Raw genomic sequence first — 17,020 nt, forward strand, 5'->3', positions numbered from 1 at the left:
AAGTTAAACTCACTGAGTTTCTTATTTCTACCTGAAAAAGAGGAATAGATAGCACCACCCAAGCCCTCCAGCTGCTGAGAGAACTGAAAATATGCACCAAATTGTAGAACCGAATCCTGTGACTCCTCACGTATTGTCTAAGTCTGCTCCCTGACATTCTCCATTCTCCAGCCAGGCTGTGTCTCATCCTTTGAAGTTTTATCTGTGAAGTTTGCAACACTGCAGAACCCCTGGTGTATGACAGGAGACAAGCACACTGGAGAAGTGTGCTTTTCACCCTTTCTTTTCACTGGGAAGACTTGGGGCCATGGAGGTGGTATCAGAGATGTCTCTACAAAAGAATATAAGAAGCGATCTGAGCTGGGAAGGGCACCCAGTCAGTTCAGAGTGGGGTGCTGTCCTTCCCACATAAGGAGCCCCTTGGAAAAGCAGTGCCCAGCTACTATGCCAATGGAAAAGGAGATGGGACAAGTTTGGGAGCAAAGCCACTGTCTGTGTTTATCAACTCATATCCTGAGTCCCAGGGGTATTGGAAATCATACAGCACCTCAGAATTAAACATTTGATCACTTAGTAAACTAACAGGGTTCCAATTACCAGTTTGGAATTCTAGAATTTGAGGCCCCTAATAGTGAATATTGTGGAATTAAAATAATTTTGTTATAGGCCTGTCCCACTCCACTCTTCATTAAACATCTTAATTGAAAATTCATAAAATTGGGCCTGTACTCAGAAAAAATTTTGTTACACTCAATTATATAAATCAAAACTTCTAGATGTTTCACCTAGATGTTACCTGCAAGGTGATACAAGCTTTGTTATGTTCAGTCAAGACACAAAAATCGAATGTCCTCCATCAAGAGGACAGATCGGCAACCAACAAATTGGGAAAAGATCTTCACCAATCCTACATCAGATAGAGGGCTAATATCCAATATATATAAAGAACTCAAGAAGTTAGACTCCAGAAAACCGAACAACCCTATTAAAAAATGGGGTACAGAGTTAAACAAAGAATTCTCACCTGAAGAACTTCGGATGGCGGAGAAGCATCTTAAAAAATGCTCCACTTCATTAGTCATTAGGGAAATGCAAATCAAAACAACCCTAAGATTTCATCTTACACCAGTCAGAATGGCTAAGATTAAAAATTCAGGAGACAGCAGGTGTTGGAGAGGGTGCGGAGAAAGAGGAACACTCCTCCACTGCTGGTGGGGTTGCAAATTGGTACAACCACTCTGGAAAGCAGTCTGGCGGTTCCTCCGAAAACTGGGCACCTCACTTCCAGAAGATCCTGCTATACCACTCCTGGGCATATACCCAGAGGATTCCCCACCATGTAATAAGGATACATGCTCTACTATGTTCATAGCAGCCCTATTTATAATTGCCAGATGCTGGAAAGAACCCAGGTATCCCTCAACAGAAGAGTGGATACAAAAAATGTGGTATATCTACACAATGGAGTACTATTCAGCCATTAGAAACAATGAATTCATGAAATTCTTAGGCAAATGGATGGAGCTAGAGAACATCATACTAAGTGAGGTAACCCAGACTCAAAAGGTGAATCATGGTATGCACTCACTAATAAGTGGTTATTAACCTAGAAAACTGGAATACCCAAAACATAATCCACACATCAAATGAGATACAAGAAGAAAGCAGGAGTGGTCCCTGGTTCTGGAAAGACTCAGTGAAACAGTATTTGGCAAAACCAGAACGGGGAACTGGGAAGGGGTGGGAGGGAGGACAGGGGAAGAGAAGGGGGCTTACGGGACTTTCGGGGAGGGGGGGGGGGGCTAGAAAAGGGGAAATCATTTGAAATGTAAATAAATTATATCAAATAAAAAAAAAAAAAAGAAAAAAAAAAAAAATCGAATGTCCTCTGCTGACTTTATTTTCTTAATGTGTGTTTTTTCCTGATAAATGAAAGTTGCCATTTGGTATGCTAAAAAGTCGGGGCAGAGACCAAACAATATCTCACAGATCCACAGAGTTGTTTCGACCAAAAGACAATTGTGGCTCCCAAATCAAAGTACCAAAAGTAAAGGCTACAAAAGATAACTAGGATTGCACCATTGAACCAGGGGTGGTTAATAGAAAGGAAAAAGGCGTGGGGGAGCAGGAGGAAAAGAGACAATGAGGAGAAGATTGAAGCCTTAGGTTGAGACATAGAACACCTGTTTCAGTATTGCCATATTAGTATGTCACCTGTAAAGGGTCCCCAAGATGAAAACCTGATCATTTCACTCCTCTCTTCTATTATCTGGATTCCCCTTGTCTGCATGACACTTCATATATTTTGCGTCCATTGTCATAGGATCCTGAGGATGCCACTGGCAGTCTCTGCTCTGTTGCCCTTGTACCTTACACAGCAGGTGCTCTGAATTAGTTACTGTTTACACAGCACGCATATTCTGCTGTCCCCTGTGTAACAGAAGCTGAACGTTTGGTGTGTGATGTCATTCTTTGACTTCTTAATCTGCTAGAGTCTACTAATCTGTAGAATCTGTATGTTCTGTAAATGGTTTTTAAGTGATAAGTATATTTAGTTATTAATACGAACCAGCCAGATCCCCAATAATCAAGGCAGAGAATTTTTAAAATCAGCTTTAGCACAATTGCTGAGCGAATTACCACTAATCTATTTCTCTATTCACTAGACTGTTAATTCCCAGCTGTGTTCCTGCATGTACCTGCTGTTAGAGTCTTGCTGGGTTATTTCTGTCTATCAACATGTCCACAGGGCATTTCACTCTGCCAGGCCACACGCTCCTGGTCCGTCTCATCTAATGAAGACTTCCTGTTCTCTTTGTCTTCTTTCTGTGGTGTCTTCCTCTTCCTTTTCCTCTTCTTGTGGTCGCTACCTATGACTCCAGCTCAGTAAATGAAACTCTGCCTACCTTTATTTTCCCAAGTAAAATGGGCTGTTATCACTTTTATTTAAACAATGGCTCTCAATTAGGGGTGGGTCAAGATTTATATAACAAAAGCTGGTGTACCTGAAAATCTGCTCATGGGGACAATCAGATCTTGGGGTCTAGAATTTAGCATTTGTATACACAGCGCCAATCCAACTCCCAATAATGTTCTAGATCTATTACCCAGGTTATGTTAAACATCCAGCTCTGTCAGTGAGTTTACTTCTTATATCCTTGTTATTTTAAAGAGTACTTTATTGAGGGTGTTCAGATTCTTACATAAAGTATGAAAGATATGTCAGATCACTCACATAAAAGTTTTAGATTTACCAATAGTTTCCATGAATTTAAAAAATGTATATTGTATTAGTATATTTATTTGTGTGCATACCTAGGCATGTACATACCATTGCATACATGTGGAAATCAAAAGATAACCCTTAAGAGTGGGCTCTTTTTCTCTACCTTGTAGGTCCTGTAGATTAAACTCAGATGATCAGTCTTGATCCCAAGCTCCCTTACCCAGTGAACTACCTCACAGCCATCTAACAGCAGACAGACCCATAACAAGGAGAGAAAAATAAAATCCTAAAGAGCTAACTGGCGGATTGAGCATCTCACACTAAAGTTCTCAGAGTGAATATAAATCTTGTTCCAGTGGATCACCAGCAAGTGAAGGGGTAGAAAGGAGTCTTCTGCTGTCTACTAGGGAATATAAGAGGAGAGAATGTTTGTGAAGAATCACCAAGGTCAGAAGCCATAAGAAGGTCAACTAGGCACAATGACCTGGTTGAATGGATCAAGGTTGTGGGTTTGTGAGTAGAAGTACCTCTACCCAGGTTCTCATCAGTCAATCCCATACTGCTACCAGGTTATTCATCAAAAAATATTTGGTATTTTCCTAGTCAAAAATGTTAATGATTGTCCATTACCTAAAAAAAAAAAAAAAAACTTAAATTCTAAGGGCTACCCTTTAAGATGTCTACTATCAAGACACGTGTGCTGGCTCATGCCTTTATCTTAGCACTTGGGAGGTAGAGACAGGCAGATCAAGAGTTCACATTCATCCTCAGTTGCACAAGGAGTCTGAGGCTTGCCTGGGCCACATGAAACTGTTGAAAATTAGTAGAGAAGTGAAGAAGTCAGTGAAGGCTTAAACAGCAAGGGGGAAGGGGAGAGGAGAAGAGGGTGTCCAGAGGACAGGGGAGAGGGGAGATCAGGGGATGGAAAGACAAGAGGATGAATAAAGGAAAGGAAGAGAAAAGCAGAGACAAGAAAGAAAAACTTGCCTCCCTCTGACCCAAAGCAGCCCCTCCCTCCAGGATGCTACTTCAGCCATGTTTGATCCCTTTCTATTCAGCAAGCTCTCCTGCTGGGCTCTGCACGCACCTCACACCACGCGGCTTTTCATTCTTAGGTGTTTAAGGAGAGCCACTCCCTCATCGTCTACAGTCTTTCTGCTTCTCTGGGACGTTTATCCCAGCCTACTCAAGAGTAAGTTGAGTATTCCTTTCTCTCCAGAGAAAGTAGCTTCCTCCCTCCTCACAGTGAATACTTTCTAAGAGAGCTATGGTTTTGTCAAGGGTTGCTAATTACCTAGAGACCATGAAGTCTATAAAGACCTGAGTCCTATAGTAACAAATTCTTAAAATTCAAAAGAATATAATTTCATAGTTGATTAACAAGTAGAAGTATGATCGAAGACTTGGTATGGGTATTGAAGTCATATGTAATATTGCTTATAAAATATTATAATGCTATAAATTAAAGACCATTAAAAGTCAATGCAATAAATCTTTTTGTAAAAGTATAATAAAAATGTTTAATACATTTTTGCACGAGCCACAACTCAATAATTCATCTTGTAGAAAGAACTTCGGAACATATTGCCAAGATCATAAACTTAAATGTTTTTTACCTAAATGTGTAATAAAATGTCACCTTGTAAGACAATAAATTTATGCCATAATCTATGTCAGCTCTTTAGGAAATCAATACATTTTGAGTAATTCCTAAAGCAACTTCATTCACTCCTTACAAAGTGCATAGTTTGTACATGGACAAGTCGTAAATGTCTTATTTATGACTACAACAATCCTGTGGAATTAATATCCCCATTTTACAGACTAAGAAATTTGCTTAGCAGATTTATGATTTGCAGAAACAGTAGCTAAGCCTAAAATCTCTATACTTTGAGGCACTGCCAGATTTTAGTCACCCAAGTCAGAGGCACTGCCAGATTTTAGTCACCCAAGTCAGCATTGTTGCATTAGATTTACTTCAACAGAAAGTGGACTTGTGAAGAAAGAAAAATGTAGCAAGTGGAGTTAAAAAAGAGTGGTTGCTCTGGGCTGTAGAGATGGCTCAATAGACAAAGCACTTGCCAGGCAAGTATGAGGACTGGAATTCAGATGGCCAGCACCCACCCAGAAAGCTGGGCAGGTGTGACAGACCACATGTTATCTTAACTCTCAGGAAGCAATGATGTGGGATATCTCCAGGCAAGCTGACTAGTCAGCCTAGTGGAATTTGAAATCTCAGGGCCAGGGGAAGGATACTGCCTTGGTACATAAATGGTCAACAATCAAGAAGATAGAGCTGTCAACCTTAGACCGCTACACACATGTGTACACATACACACATGTACACATATACCAACATGTGCACACATGCAAACATGCACACACACACACACACTCTCACACACACACATATACATGCTCACAATACGCACGTGCATATGCCAAAAATGCTTGAATGCTCAAGATGATCAATCTGAAGACATACACAAAAATTCAGTCAGACAATACATATTCCTTAAGGTTTTTATTTAATCAATCTTTTTAATGTCAGTTGACCTAAGACAATAAAGTACCAGAAAGCTGAGAACTGCCTTCATAGGTAAGTTTACCACAGACATCACTATGGTTTCCAAAGTCCTCAGGGTCCTGGGGTCACTTTTTAAAGTATATTCTAAGCATATTCTGACTCCAATTCTTAAAAGTTTTACATTATATATTTAAATGGGTGGGTATATATGATAGCATATATGAAGGCCAGAGGACAACTTTGGAAAGACAGTTGTCTGCTCCCACCATGAGGGTTCCAGAAGGAAACTACCACCTTCCAGTGAAACATTGCCATTGGCCCTTCTGCCCCTGAATTTTATAAGCACCGCTGTCACAGTAACACCAAAACTATTTCACCTAAGAAAATAAACATTAGGTCTGCCCACGACTGAACAGTGAGATTTCCATTGGTGACTCATTTCCATTCCTTGGTAACTATTGACCACACAGTAAAGTACTTTCAACGTGGCAGGTGTTTCCCTCAATCCTGGTTCAGATCATCTGTGTCTGAGAGAAGCCCCAAGGGAATACGAGGATGTATAGATAATGACCTCAACTGTTCACATCTGATATGCTTTTTAAAAGACATTGCTGTCTCCACATTAATTACAAGTAGAGTCTGTTAAATCAGGAAGAACATGACTTTCTCCCTCTTAGAAGATGCTATTAGGTTGAAAACTCTAGCTGCAAAAGTCTCATTGGGGGCAGTGGGAGGGGGGACCTTTTGTGTTCAGATGTGAATTTAGTCATGAGCTAATTCCTCATCTTTAAAAATATTATTTGAAAACTCAGTGTCCCTATCTATCTAGATTGGCCAATATAGCTTTTCATTTTATTTTATTTTATTTTATTTTATTTTATTTTATTTTATTTTTTTGTCTACTTCTCAAAAAGAAAGCTGTCAACACAGCTGAGAGAATCAAGCCAGAATCCTTTATGCCAGCTCTTTAAACAATGAAATCTCAGTAGAGTTTCTCCCTTGGAATAAGTGAAATTCAAGTGGCTCATTCTTTTTTTATATAGAAAAGCCATGCATTCCATTATAAGCACTTACACGGTTTAGTCATGGAGAGCAACGGGCCCTGGCACAAGGGTTCTGGGGCGTGTACCGGGCCCTGTCTACTTCTCCTTCATGGTTGATCTTGAACCATGATCAACCAAATGGTTGATTTCCATTTTCCCCAATAGAGCCAGAACCTCCAAATTCTCCAAAGGCATCAAACTGAGCAGCAGCACCATTGGATTGGGGAGCTGGACACTGACAATCACTGGCTGGTTTTGTTCATCCGATGTATGTGTTCCCAGGACAAGGTGATGAATGCTGAAATCTTTGCCTTCTGGTCTGGTCACATCTGAAAGCCACTGGGCAGTTAATCTGGGCCACTCCAGGGCATGAGTCATCACCAAATCATAAAGCAAAGAGTGTTCTTTTCCTATATTGTATACTCTTCATTGATCACCCACTTTTCCACCGCGTCATCAAAGACTCATTCCTTGACAGTCATGGCATCAGATCAGATAAGCCAGGAGGGCTTGGACAATCCTGGGGTCATATATTACAGGCTCTGGGTTGGTTACGACTTCTTTAAGATACATAGCTTGGATGAACATAAAGTGACATAAAACAGTCTCATACTTTGGCTCAGTGAGATGGCTCAGCAGGTAAAGGAGCTTGCCACCAAGCCTTATATATAGCTTGAGTTCAATCCCCAGTACCCACATGGTGGAAGAAAACTGACCTTCCTCATGGTTGTTTTCTGACCTCCACATATACACTGTGGTACATGTGTGCACACACACTCACACACGCAAATAATTGTAAAATTGTTAAAAGTTGACATATTTTTACACACACATACACACATAACAAATTGATAAATTAGGGGATAACTATAAAACTAATAGAATCTGATGAATTTCATATCTCCATTCCATTCAAATGTGTTCTTCTGCCCTGTGTGTGTGTGTCTGTGTGTGTGAGAGAGAGAGATAGGGAGAAAGAGAGAGAGAGAAAGATCTGTGGCTATAATGCAATTTCACGTACTACAGACAATCTCACATTAGTAGACCTCAAAGACCCTTTCATATTGCAAACTGATGCTGGACCCTTTGAGTAACACTAGCCTACTGCCTCCCATACTAGTCCCTTCTAACCAGCACTCTGCCCTTTGCTCCTGTGAATTGGACAATCTCATATCCTCCTCATCAGTAAGCTTGTGAAGTATTTCATCTCTTTGTCTGGCTTCTTGCCTCTCATTGCTCTTCTGGGTTTATTCACATTATTGCAAGTGGGAGAAGGCCTCTCCTCCCCCAGAGCGATAGTGGCCCAGTTTATGGATGTGGCATGGTTTCTTTACCCATTGCCAGACTGATGGACACATCAGCTGCTTCCATGTCTTGGTTGTAAAGATGCTCTTCCATAAGCGTAGGAATTCAGGGCAAACTCAGAGTTTGCTTACAGACTTCTCAGGACAATAGCTGTATCACAGCAGTTCTGTGTTCAAGTTTTTTAGGTCTTCTCCATGATATTTTATACAATGGCTGCTATGATTTACATGCCTATGAATAGTGCAGAGGATTTGTTTTTCTCCATATCCTTATGATGTTTGCTATAATGCATGCATTCACATCCGTCATTCCACCAACTGTGACTCCTGTGTCTCCTGTGGTTTGCTCTGCACTGCCCTAGTAGTTAGTTTTCAGATGCCTGTTGGCTATTTGCATATTTTTGAATAACTTCACACAGTCCTTTTATCGTTGAATATTATCCTTCTCTACTGCATTTTGTAACTTCTTTGTGTGTTTTGGATTATTAGCTCCTTAGCAGATTGTATTCCGCAACTATAGGATGCTTTCTTGGTTTTCCACTTCCTTTGTTATGCCAAAGCCTTTAACTGAGTAATAATTCCATTATCTTCTTGGTCTTTATTTCCTGTGTTTGTTCTAGAAACCAATAGAAAGACTGGTGTGAAGAGGATTTTTTCCTAGGTTGTCTTCAAGGATTTTTCTAGTTTGAGTTCTGACATTTGCATCTATAATGTGATGTTAATCTACTTGGTGTGCACCCTTAGAGTTCACCAAAGGTGGATGTGCGTGTGGATGTGCACTCTGCCTCCCAGGCTGCTCATTAAGGCTCTCCTGCCATGGAGTGTGCATGTCACCTCTGCTGAAGTTCTCTGACTGCATACGAATGGCTTATTTCTGGGATCTCCATTATGTTTCCTTTGTTTATACACCCATGCCATGTCCATCCTGTAGGCATAATGTTATTGTGCACTGTGTGAAGATTCAGGTGCTGATTTCTGTCTCCCCTGTATCTGGTTGTAGTTCTTATTCAGAGAATCTTCTGTCTCAGTCTTGTGTAAACACCAGCTCCCCAATTGTTCCCTGCTATGCCAATAAAGAGAGTCTACAAGCCAATAACTGAGCAGAGGAGAGAATAGAGCTAGAATACCTGCCAGCCAGGGGAGGGACAGGAAAGAAGGAGTAGAGAATTTAGCCACAGAAAGAGTCCAGGAAACACGCCAGGAGCAGAGAAAGCCATAAGATGCAAGTATCTTGGGGGTTTGGGCTGGGAGGTAAGCAGATTAGAGGATTAGAGTAGAGTAAGAACTGCTCAGTTGTTGTGCTCTTAAAGCTTGATAAATAAACATACTAGTACAAATGGGTAAGAGGAAAACTGTAATACACTTATTAAAAAAGCTACTAAAATTGTACCATATTATTATTTTGATTGATGCAACTTTCTAAGTACATTTTTGAAACCAAATTATACTTTAAAAGCTTCTTCCGGGTTTGCTCTTTCTTAAGATTATGTTGACTATACAAGGTGCTCTTTGGTCCAATAAAAATTAGAAGACCTTTTTCTCACTTATCAGGAAAAAGAGAAAGGAGAGAGAGAGAGAGAGAGAGAGAGAGAGAGAGAGAGAGAGAGAGAGAGAAGAGAGAGAACTGAATCTGTATATTGCTTTTGTCAAGATGAACATGTTTACACAAAGTATCTTTCAATTTATTCCTATATTTTTAAACTTTCTTTTGTTGATGTTTCTAGTCTTGAAATAAGTATTTTACTTTTATATTAATGGAAACAAAATTGTTTTTTGGTCTCTTCTTGAGTGATTCATTGCTGGTGAGTAGAAATACAGTGGTTTATGTACATGATACTGTGTCGTACCACTTAACTGGATTTATTAGAGCTGATTTTTTTTAAACAAAGTCCTCCATGTTTTTCCATGTAAGATCACCTGTGACCAGAGACCATTTTACTTCTGCTATTCCAATTTAAATGTTTTATGTCTTCATGTTAACTAGCTTCCCTGGCTAGCACAATGATTCTTACACTGTAGCACAGATTAGAATAGTTGGGGGTGGAAACCTTTGCTTGCCCCAGTTTACAGAGGAACTTTGTTTATACTTTGAGTTTGGTTTCAGTTTTCAGGAGTTTTTTGTTCTTGTTTATTTCTGGGTTTCGTGGGTTTTCTGTTGGTTAGTTTTGATTTGGAAGATGTTTTCTTCTGGTATCAATAGATGGTGTTTTTGGTTTGTTTGTTTGGTTTTTTGTTTTTGTTTTTTGTTTGTTTGCTTGGCTTTGTCTTAAGGTCATTTCTTTTTATACAATTTTCTTGAGAGTTGTGTATGTGTGAATGTTCATGTGTATGTGAGTGAATGGGTATGTATGAGTACCTAACACATGTGTGTGCGCGCGTGGAGGTAGAAGTCTATTAGGTGTCAGAGGTCAACATTAGGTATCAAAGGTCAACATTAGGTGTCAGAGGTCAACATTAGGTGTCAAAGGTCAACATTAGGTGTCAAAGGTCAACATTAGGTACTGCTCTCAGTCACTTTCCCACATTGTTTTGGAGACAGGATATCTCATGAAACCTAGAGCTCAAGGACTGACTGGACTGACTAGACTGACTAGGCAGGATCTTCACGTCTCTACCTCCCCAAAGTTGGGTTTACAAGCATGTGTTACTGTCAGGATCCAGGATTCACTGATGAATGACACCTCAGACTCAAATATCAAATGGGAAGAGTGTTTTATTCTGCAGAAGTCCAGCATGCTGCAGTCTCCCATTACCAGAATAAAGAGACGACCAAGTGAGCTTGCAGACCTGATCTAAAAGCCTGCACATTAGGGAACACCTCTATGTTAATCTATTGGGTCCATCTCTACAGACATTCCATTACCGTAGTGTGGGGACTGGAAACTTGCTGGGGAGGTCTGGAGACTGTCGCTGAGGAAGTAGCTGAGGAAGTCTGGAAACTGCTGCTAACTCATTGTCTTGCCTCAGGCCAGGTGACAAGGCAGCTTCTGAGGCCTGGACTTGCCTGGAATTGCCCAGTTCTTGGAAACAGAGATTTAGGCCTAGTCTCCTGAACTGCAAATATGAAGCCTTTTGTGGAATCAGCCTAGCCTTCTCTTTACAATACCTGGATTTTTCCATGAATACTAGGCATCCCCAAACCAGGTCCTCAAGTCAAGCGCTTTACCTATTAAACTATCTCCCCAGCTCTGGTGTTGTATCATTTTAATTTAAAAAAAAAAGAGTTGAGTCTTTACAGGTTATTGTGTAATTTCATTTTATCCTTCATTTTCGGTATACTGAGCCTTCCCTTGCATCTGAGTGACAGCGCCATTGGTGACGGTGTAGAATCCATCTGGAAGGCTGATGCATTTGGCTTGCTAAGACTTTCCTGAGGAAGGTTGTATCTGTGTTCTCCAAACATACTGGCTGTTCTGAGGTGTTCACGCTCAGCTTTGACACCAGGATTTTGGGGCAGTTATAAAAAAGCATTGTAATCATTGTTTTTTTCTGTTTTACCAGAAGTATTTTAAAAGGATGAGTCTTGATTCCCCATCTAAATCTTCACCTAAAAAGCCATTTGGTCCTAGGCTTTTCTTTATTCATTATTTCACATACTGACTTGGTGTTATTATGATTTTTATTATTATAATTATTATTATTATTATTATTACTATCATTATTGTTATTATCATCATCATTATTATTATTATATTCAAGTTTTCAAGTTCTTTTGTATTTAGTTTTCATAGACTCTGTGTGTTCAAGTATTTCTCCATTTCCTAAAAGTCGGCCTAGCTGCTGCTCTGTGATGGTCCATATTTCCTCATGATGTTCTTTAATTCTGTGTGGTCAGTTTTAATGTCTCCTCTTTCCTTTACTAATTTATTCATTTGAGCCTTCTTTCTTTATCTCTGTCTTGCAAATGGTTTGGTTTGTCAATCATTTCGTTAGTTACTGTGATTACTGCTTATTCTTTTTTAAAAAGCAGGTATCCTGTAGGCCAGACCAATACCAAACCCAATGCATAGCTGAAACTCACCTTGAACTTGTCATCTGCCCTCTCAGGTCCCCCAAATGTTAGGATTACAAGTGTATTCTCCTACAACAGTTTTTATGCCAACCACCACTAACTAGTCTGTTCTTTTGAGCTTTCTTCTTCTCCCAAGTCATCAAAATAAAACACTACCATTCACTTTTCACATTTAATCCTAGTTCAGACAGTCTTAATTTTGACCTTTATCCCAGATCTGGTGTGTGACCATTTCTATATACTCAGGAAATTGTTCCAAGCCAATGTCCTGGTATTATCCCAAAATTTAATAGCCACTAGTTGATTCGGTTCTTAAGATACTGGTTTTCTGCATGTATTCTTCAATACTTGTTTAGGTTCATGTTTATGTATCTGAGTGTGTATGTGCACCATGTACTTAAAGGAGCTGGAATAGGTCAGAAGAAGGCATTGGGTTCCTTGGAACTGAAGTAACAGGCAGTTGTGGGGCACCATGTGCATGCCTGGAACTACACACAGTTCCTCTACAAGAGTAGTCAGTGCTCTTAACCAGTGGGCCATCATCTCTCCAGCCCCATGTGTATTTTCTAAAGTACTAAAGTATCTATCAATGTCTACTTACACTCTAGCAAACCCTTAATAGAACAGACCAGGCAGGGAGAAGTTGTCATCTCACCTTAAAAATATGTTTCACATGAGCAAAGTGGCATGGGAAATCAAGTCTCTCAAGCAGTTTGTGAGTAATTTCAACGCTGATTTTTCCACCTCTAAAATCATCCTGAATCTTTGACAAAAACCATGTATGAAGCACAGAAAGTTAAGGAAATTCTCAAAGTCACTCACTGAGCAATTTAAAATTCTTAATGAAATAATTTGCCTTTGGCTTTAATGGATCATCTATCCTGTGCTCAGACAGTTGTAAGTAAACACTATTTAGAATAAAGTAATATTTTTTCAACAATAGGAAAAATGTGAAAGGCATAAAAAGGCATAACTCAGTTAAAATTTGGAAGTTTTTAAAAACCGGAGAAATGAAGTTAGCACTTGGGAAATTCAGTATTCCATTTTTACACACTATTTGCCTGGAAGCCTGATCCTGAGAGCTTCTGGACTCCAAGGTTCTCTCACCTCCCTGACATCCCTCATCAAGAAAGATGAGAAAATCAACACTTAATCTTACAGAAGCCAGAGTATCAGATACGTTCATAAAACATTATTAAACATAGGCTACTGTGTATTCAATAGTAACTATGACAGGTTGAATTACTACAGGAGTCAAATGTCCTACTGGTGAAAGTTGCTCCAATTTCTGCTCTATCTTAGGTTGTTAAACCTAATGAGTAACTCTTAACCTTACTATGGCTCAATATGGAAAAATGCATTTTCTTATCATAACAAGAACAACGGTATAATACAGGAACCTTAGCAAGCCCAGAAAGCTCAGAACTGTGGAAATAAGCAGAAAGCGCCTACTTAAATGCCAGGCATGAGTTCATGACTCTGAAATGATGGAGAGTCACATGAAGAGGAGGAAGCCAGCAAGAGGGGGCATGAGGCAGAGAGAACTTCTGAATGGATATCTTGCTTCTGCGAGCTCGAGGTGTCGGCTCTCCATGATTTCATGATCTGGGCCACTTGTCCTCCCATAGAGGGCTCTTCGTCTAAGGTGCCACTTAATCTCGGAAGAAACTCTGTCTTTCTCTGAGAGTCATCAGCTGCTCTCACCACTGCTGCTTTTCTAGGGAAAAGGCAGAGAACACATAGCCTGTTGCCTTTGCTCTTGCAGATCAGTATGCACTCAAAAAGCGCACATGTATAACATGGAGAGAGGAGTGAGGGACCTGAAAGAGGTGGTCCCTGCCTGAAATACTTGACTTCTTATGTCCTGAGAATTTCTAATACCCCTGGCATTTTCAATAAACTTCAGTGTGTGTGTGTGTGTGTGTGTGTGTGTGTGTGTGTGTGTGTGTGTACAAGAGCTCACACTTCTAGTAATGTATGCATTGAGATCAGAGGACAACGTGCAGGAGGTATAGCTCTCCTTCTACCACATGGCTCCTGGGAACCAAACTCTGGCTCTCAAGCTTGGTGGCAAGCACCTTGAAGGGCTGAGCTATTCCTCAGCCTTCATTGTATCTCATTTTGTGCTTCCTATTTTATTTCTAACCCCCAAGCCTTCCATCACAATGTTTACCCCAAGGGTGGGGCAGCTATTCTAAGGGCCTGAGTGGAAATCAGTACCATATGACAATTAAAGAGACCACACGCTATCCAACACTGAGTCCAAACCCCAGGTAACTTCTCCAGATGACCAACAACATAGAACATAGAGAAAATGTACCACTTTCGAAGACTTCTCCAGAAGCCAAGTTCTTAAAACCTTCACAGTTGGTGTAGCTCGATGGCTGAACCTCACACGGTCAGGTGACTATCAATTTCTTCTTTGGTTTTGAGTACTCATTGTGATGTCATTAGAAGTTCCATGCTTCTCTGTGACGTCACCAGGCTATGCAGAACTTGACTGACTGCCCTTTTTCATGGCCCAACAAACTGCTCTACAGCTTGAATGATTAACACCTTGAATGGGCAAGGTATTCCATGGATCCCTTTCTCACCCTGTGAGCACCCTTCATTTCAGAAGCTTTGCTTCTGCTGCCACTAGACATGTCACTCAGTGTCCTGAGTAGGAAAGAGAAAGAAAAGGTTATCCACAGACTCTTAGTCCAGGCTCCTCCTGGGGAATTTGTGAATGCCTTTGACGATCTCTGTCTGCTTATCCGAGATGAGAAGCTCATGCACCACCAGGGTGAGTGTGCAGGTCACCAGCACTGCCAAAAATACTGTGTTCCACTCTGCATCGACGGCAATCCAGTCCTCCTGTCTCACCACAATGTGATGGGTGACTTCCGGTTCTTTGACTACCAGAGCAAACTTTCTTTCAGGTTTGACCTGCTCCAGAATCAGCTGAGAGACATCCAAAGCCATGGAATCATTCGGAATGAGACCGAGTACCTGAGATCTGTCGTTATGTGTGCCTTAAAACTCTACGTGAATGATCACTACCCAAATGGAAATTGCAATGTGCTGAGAAAAACAGTCAAAAGCAAAGAATTCTTAATAGCTTGCATTGAAGACCACAGCTATGACAATGGAGAGTGTTGGAACGGTCTTTGGAAATCTAAGTGGATCTTCCAGGTAAACCCGTTTCTAACTCAAGTAACAGGAAGAATTTTTGTACAAGCTCACTACTTCAGATGTGTCAACCTTCATATTGAAGTTTCCAAAGATCTAAAGGAGAGCTTGGAGGTGGTCAATCAAGCCCAGCTGGCCCTAAGTTTCGCAAGGCTTGTGGAAGAACAAGAGAACAAGTTTCAAGCTGCTGTCATAGAAGAACTACAGGAGTTGTCTAACGAAGCCCTGAGAAAAATATTACGGAGGGATCTTCCAGTGACACGCACTTTGATTGACTGGCAACGGATCCTCTCGGACTTGAATCTGGTGATGTACCCCAAGTTAGGATACGTTATTTACTCCAGAAGTGTGTTGTGCAACTGGATAATATAAAAGGTTGCTGCTCCTGGTTATCGTCTCAAGCTAAAGTGTTTTCTGGGGAGTAAGTGCTTGGATATAGTTGAGAAGCTCCTGGACTAGTAATAAGCCTGTCTTTAGTCCTGTGCCAGTTTGAAGAAGGGGAAGAATAAGAAATCATGTTATACAAGTCAGTACTCACCAACATGGCAAAAAGGGTAAATACATTTGATAATGCTAACAGTCGCAAACTCAGAGGTTTTTATTAGAGCCTAAAATCATGTAGGAGGTGGCTATGATTAAGTCTATATGACTCCTGTGTATGTTTCTGTGTTTGTGTGCCTGTGTGTAGGTGTGTGTGTATGTGTGTGTGTGTGTGTGTGTGTGTGTGTGTACCTGGTTCTGTGTCTGTGTCTGTGTTGGTGTGGGAGTCTGTATCTGTGTCTGTGTGTGTCTCTGTGCAACTCTATGCCTGTGTAACAGCATGTGTGTGAATTCAGCCTCTCTTTGGAACTGAGTAGGTGTGCCCATTGCTCTGCAAATACTACTTCACATTTGAGATCAAACAGAATGGGGTGAGCCTTAGTAAATGACATTGGGTTTGGATGTTCTATGAAACCATTGGATATCAAATCTCTCAGTCAGGGTGCTAGAGAGGCGGCTCAGGAGTTAGAGCACTGGCTGTTCTTCCATAGGAGGTAGGTTCAATTCTCAGCGCCCACATAGTGGCTCACGATTGCCTGTAACTCCAGTCCCAGAGCTCCTTGGGTTACATAGTACACAGCACTGCCTACACATACAAGCAAAACACTCAGACACATAACATAAAAATGAAGGGAATTAATAAAATTGCTTCCACCTCTCTCCTGCTCCTTCCCCATTCCCCTCCTAAGGAGGGCATGGAATTGCTGTGGCCCTCTGGACTTCTAGAATAGCAGGGTCTAGAAACCTTGTGTAGCTGAGCCGACATAAAGTCGTTCCTGTAAACCTGTCTAATGCTTGCTTCATAGCAAATGTCATACTAAATGTTTTACATACAATACTTCTGCCTGGTTCTAGTATTATCCCCATCTTACATGAAAAAATGTAAAATAATACATTTATTGCTCAAATAATCAAGAACTATAACCATCCTAATGTCTTCAGGATACTACAATAAAATACTGAGGCGTGTGGGTCTGGGAGATGGCCTGGCATGTAAAGTCCCTTGCTACCATGTCTAAACCTGAGCTCCAACAAGGACACACATGGTGGAAAAAAATCAACACTCACAAGTTGTCCTCTGGCCTCCGTAGGAACTCCTATCCCCAACTCCACTCATACAACATGAAATAAATAAAATACAAAACCAAAACCAAACAAAAAAATTGCCATTAAATGAGTAGCTGATACTAGAAAATT

The 17,020-nt window shown here is 40.6% G+C and overlaps 2 protein-coding genes across 2 annotated transcripts in view; one reads left to right on the plus strand and one right to left on the minus strand.

Moving 5' to 3' along the window:
* The window catches only part of Plcz1 (phospholipase C zeta 1), a 63,799-nt gene extending 50,093 nt beyond the window's left edge, over positions 1-13,706 (minus strand). The window contains exons 1-2 of the mRNA XM_052172752.1: positions 13,672-13,706; positions 12,768-12,891 (exon numbers count right to left, since the gene is read on the minus strand). Coding sequence (XP_052028712.1) covers positions 12,768-12,891; positions 13,672-13,706 — 159 coding nt within the window. The remainder of the gene's footprint in view (positions 1-12,767; positions 12,892-13,671) is intronic.
* Positions 13,707-14,755: 1,049 nt separating this feature from the next.
* On the plus strand, positions 14,756-15,655 carry Capza3 (capping actin protein of muscle Z-line subunit alpha 3). The gene has a single exon (XM_052172753.1). It carries the CDS (start codon positions 14,756-14,758, stop codon positions 15,653-15,655), a length of 900 nt encoding a protein of 299 aa, XP_052028713.1.
* The last annotated feature ends 1,365 nt before the right edge of the window (positions 15,656-17,020 follow it).

This window comes from Apodemus sylvaticus, chromosome 2 (assembly GCF_947179515.1).
Source record: "Apodemus sylvaticus chromosome 2, mApoSyl1.1, whole genome shotgun sequence".
NCBI classification, from domain to species: Eukaryota; Metazoa; Chordata; class Mammalia; order Rodentia; family Muridae; genus Apodemus; species Apodemus sylvaticus.

Excerpts from the sequence above, each read along its gene's own strand:
- Capza3 (XM_052172753.1), top strand. The coding sequence starts at position 14,756 with ATGTCACTCAGTGTCCTGAGTAGGAAAGAGAAAGAAAAGGTTATCCAC.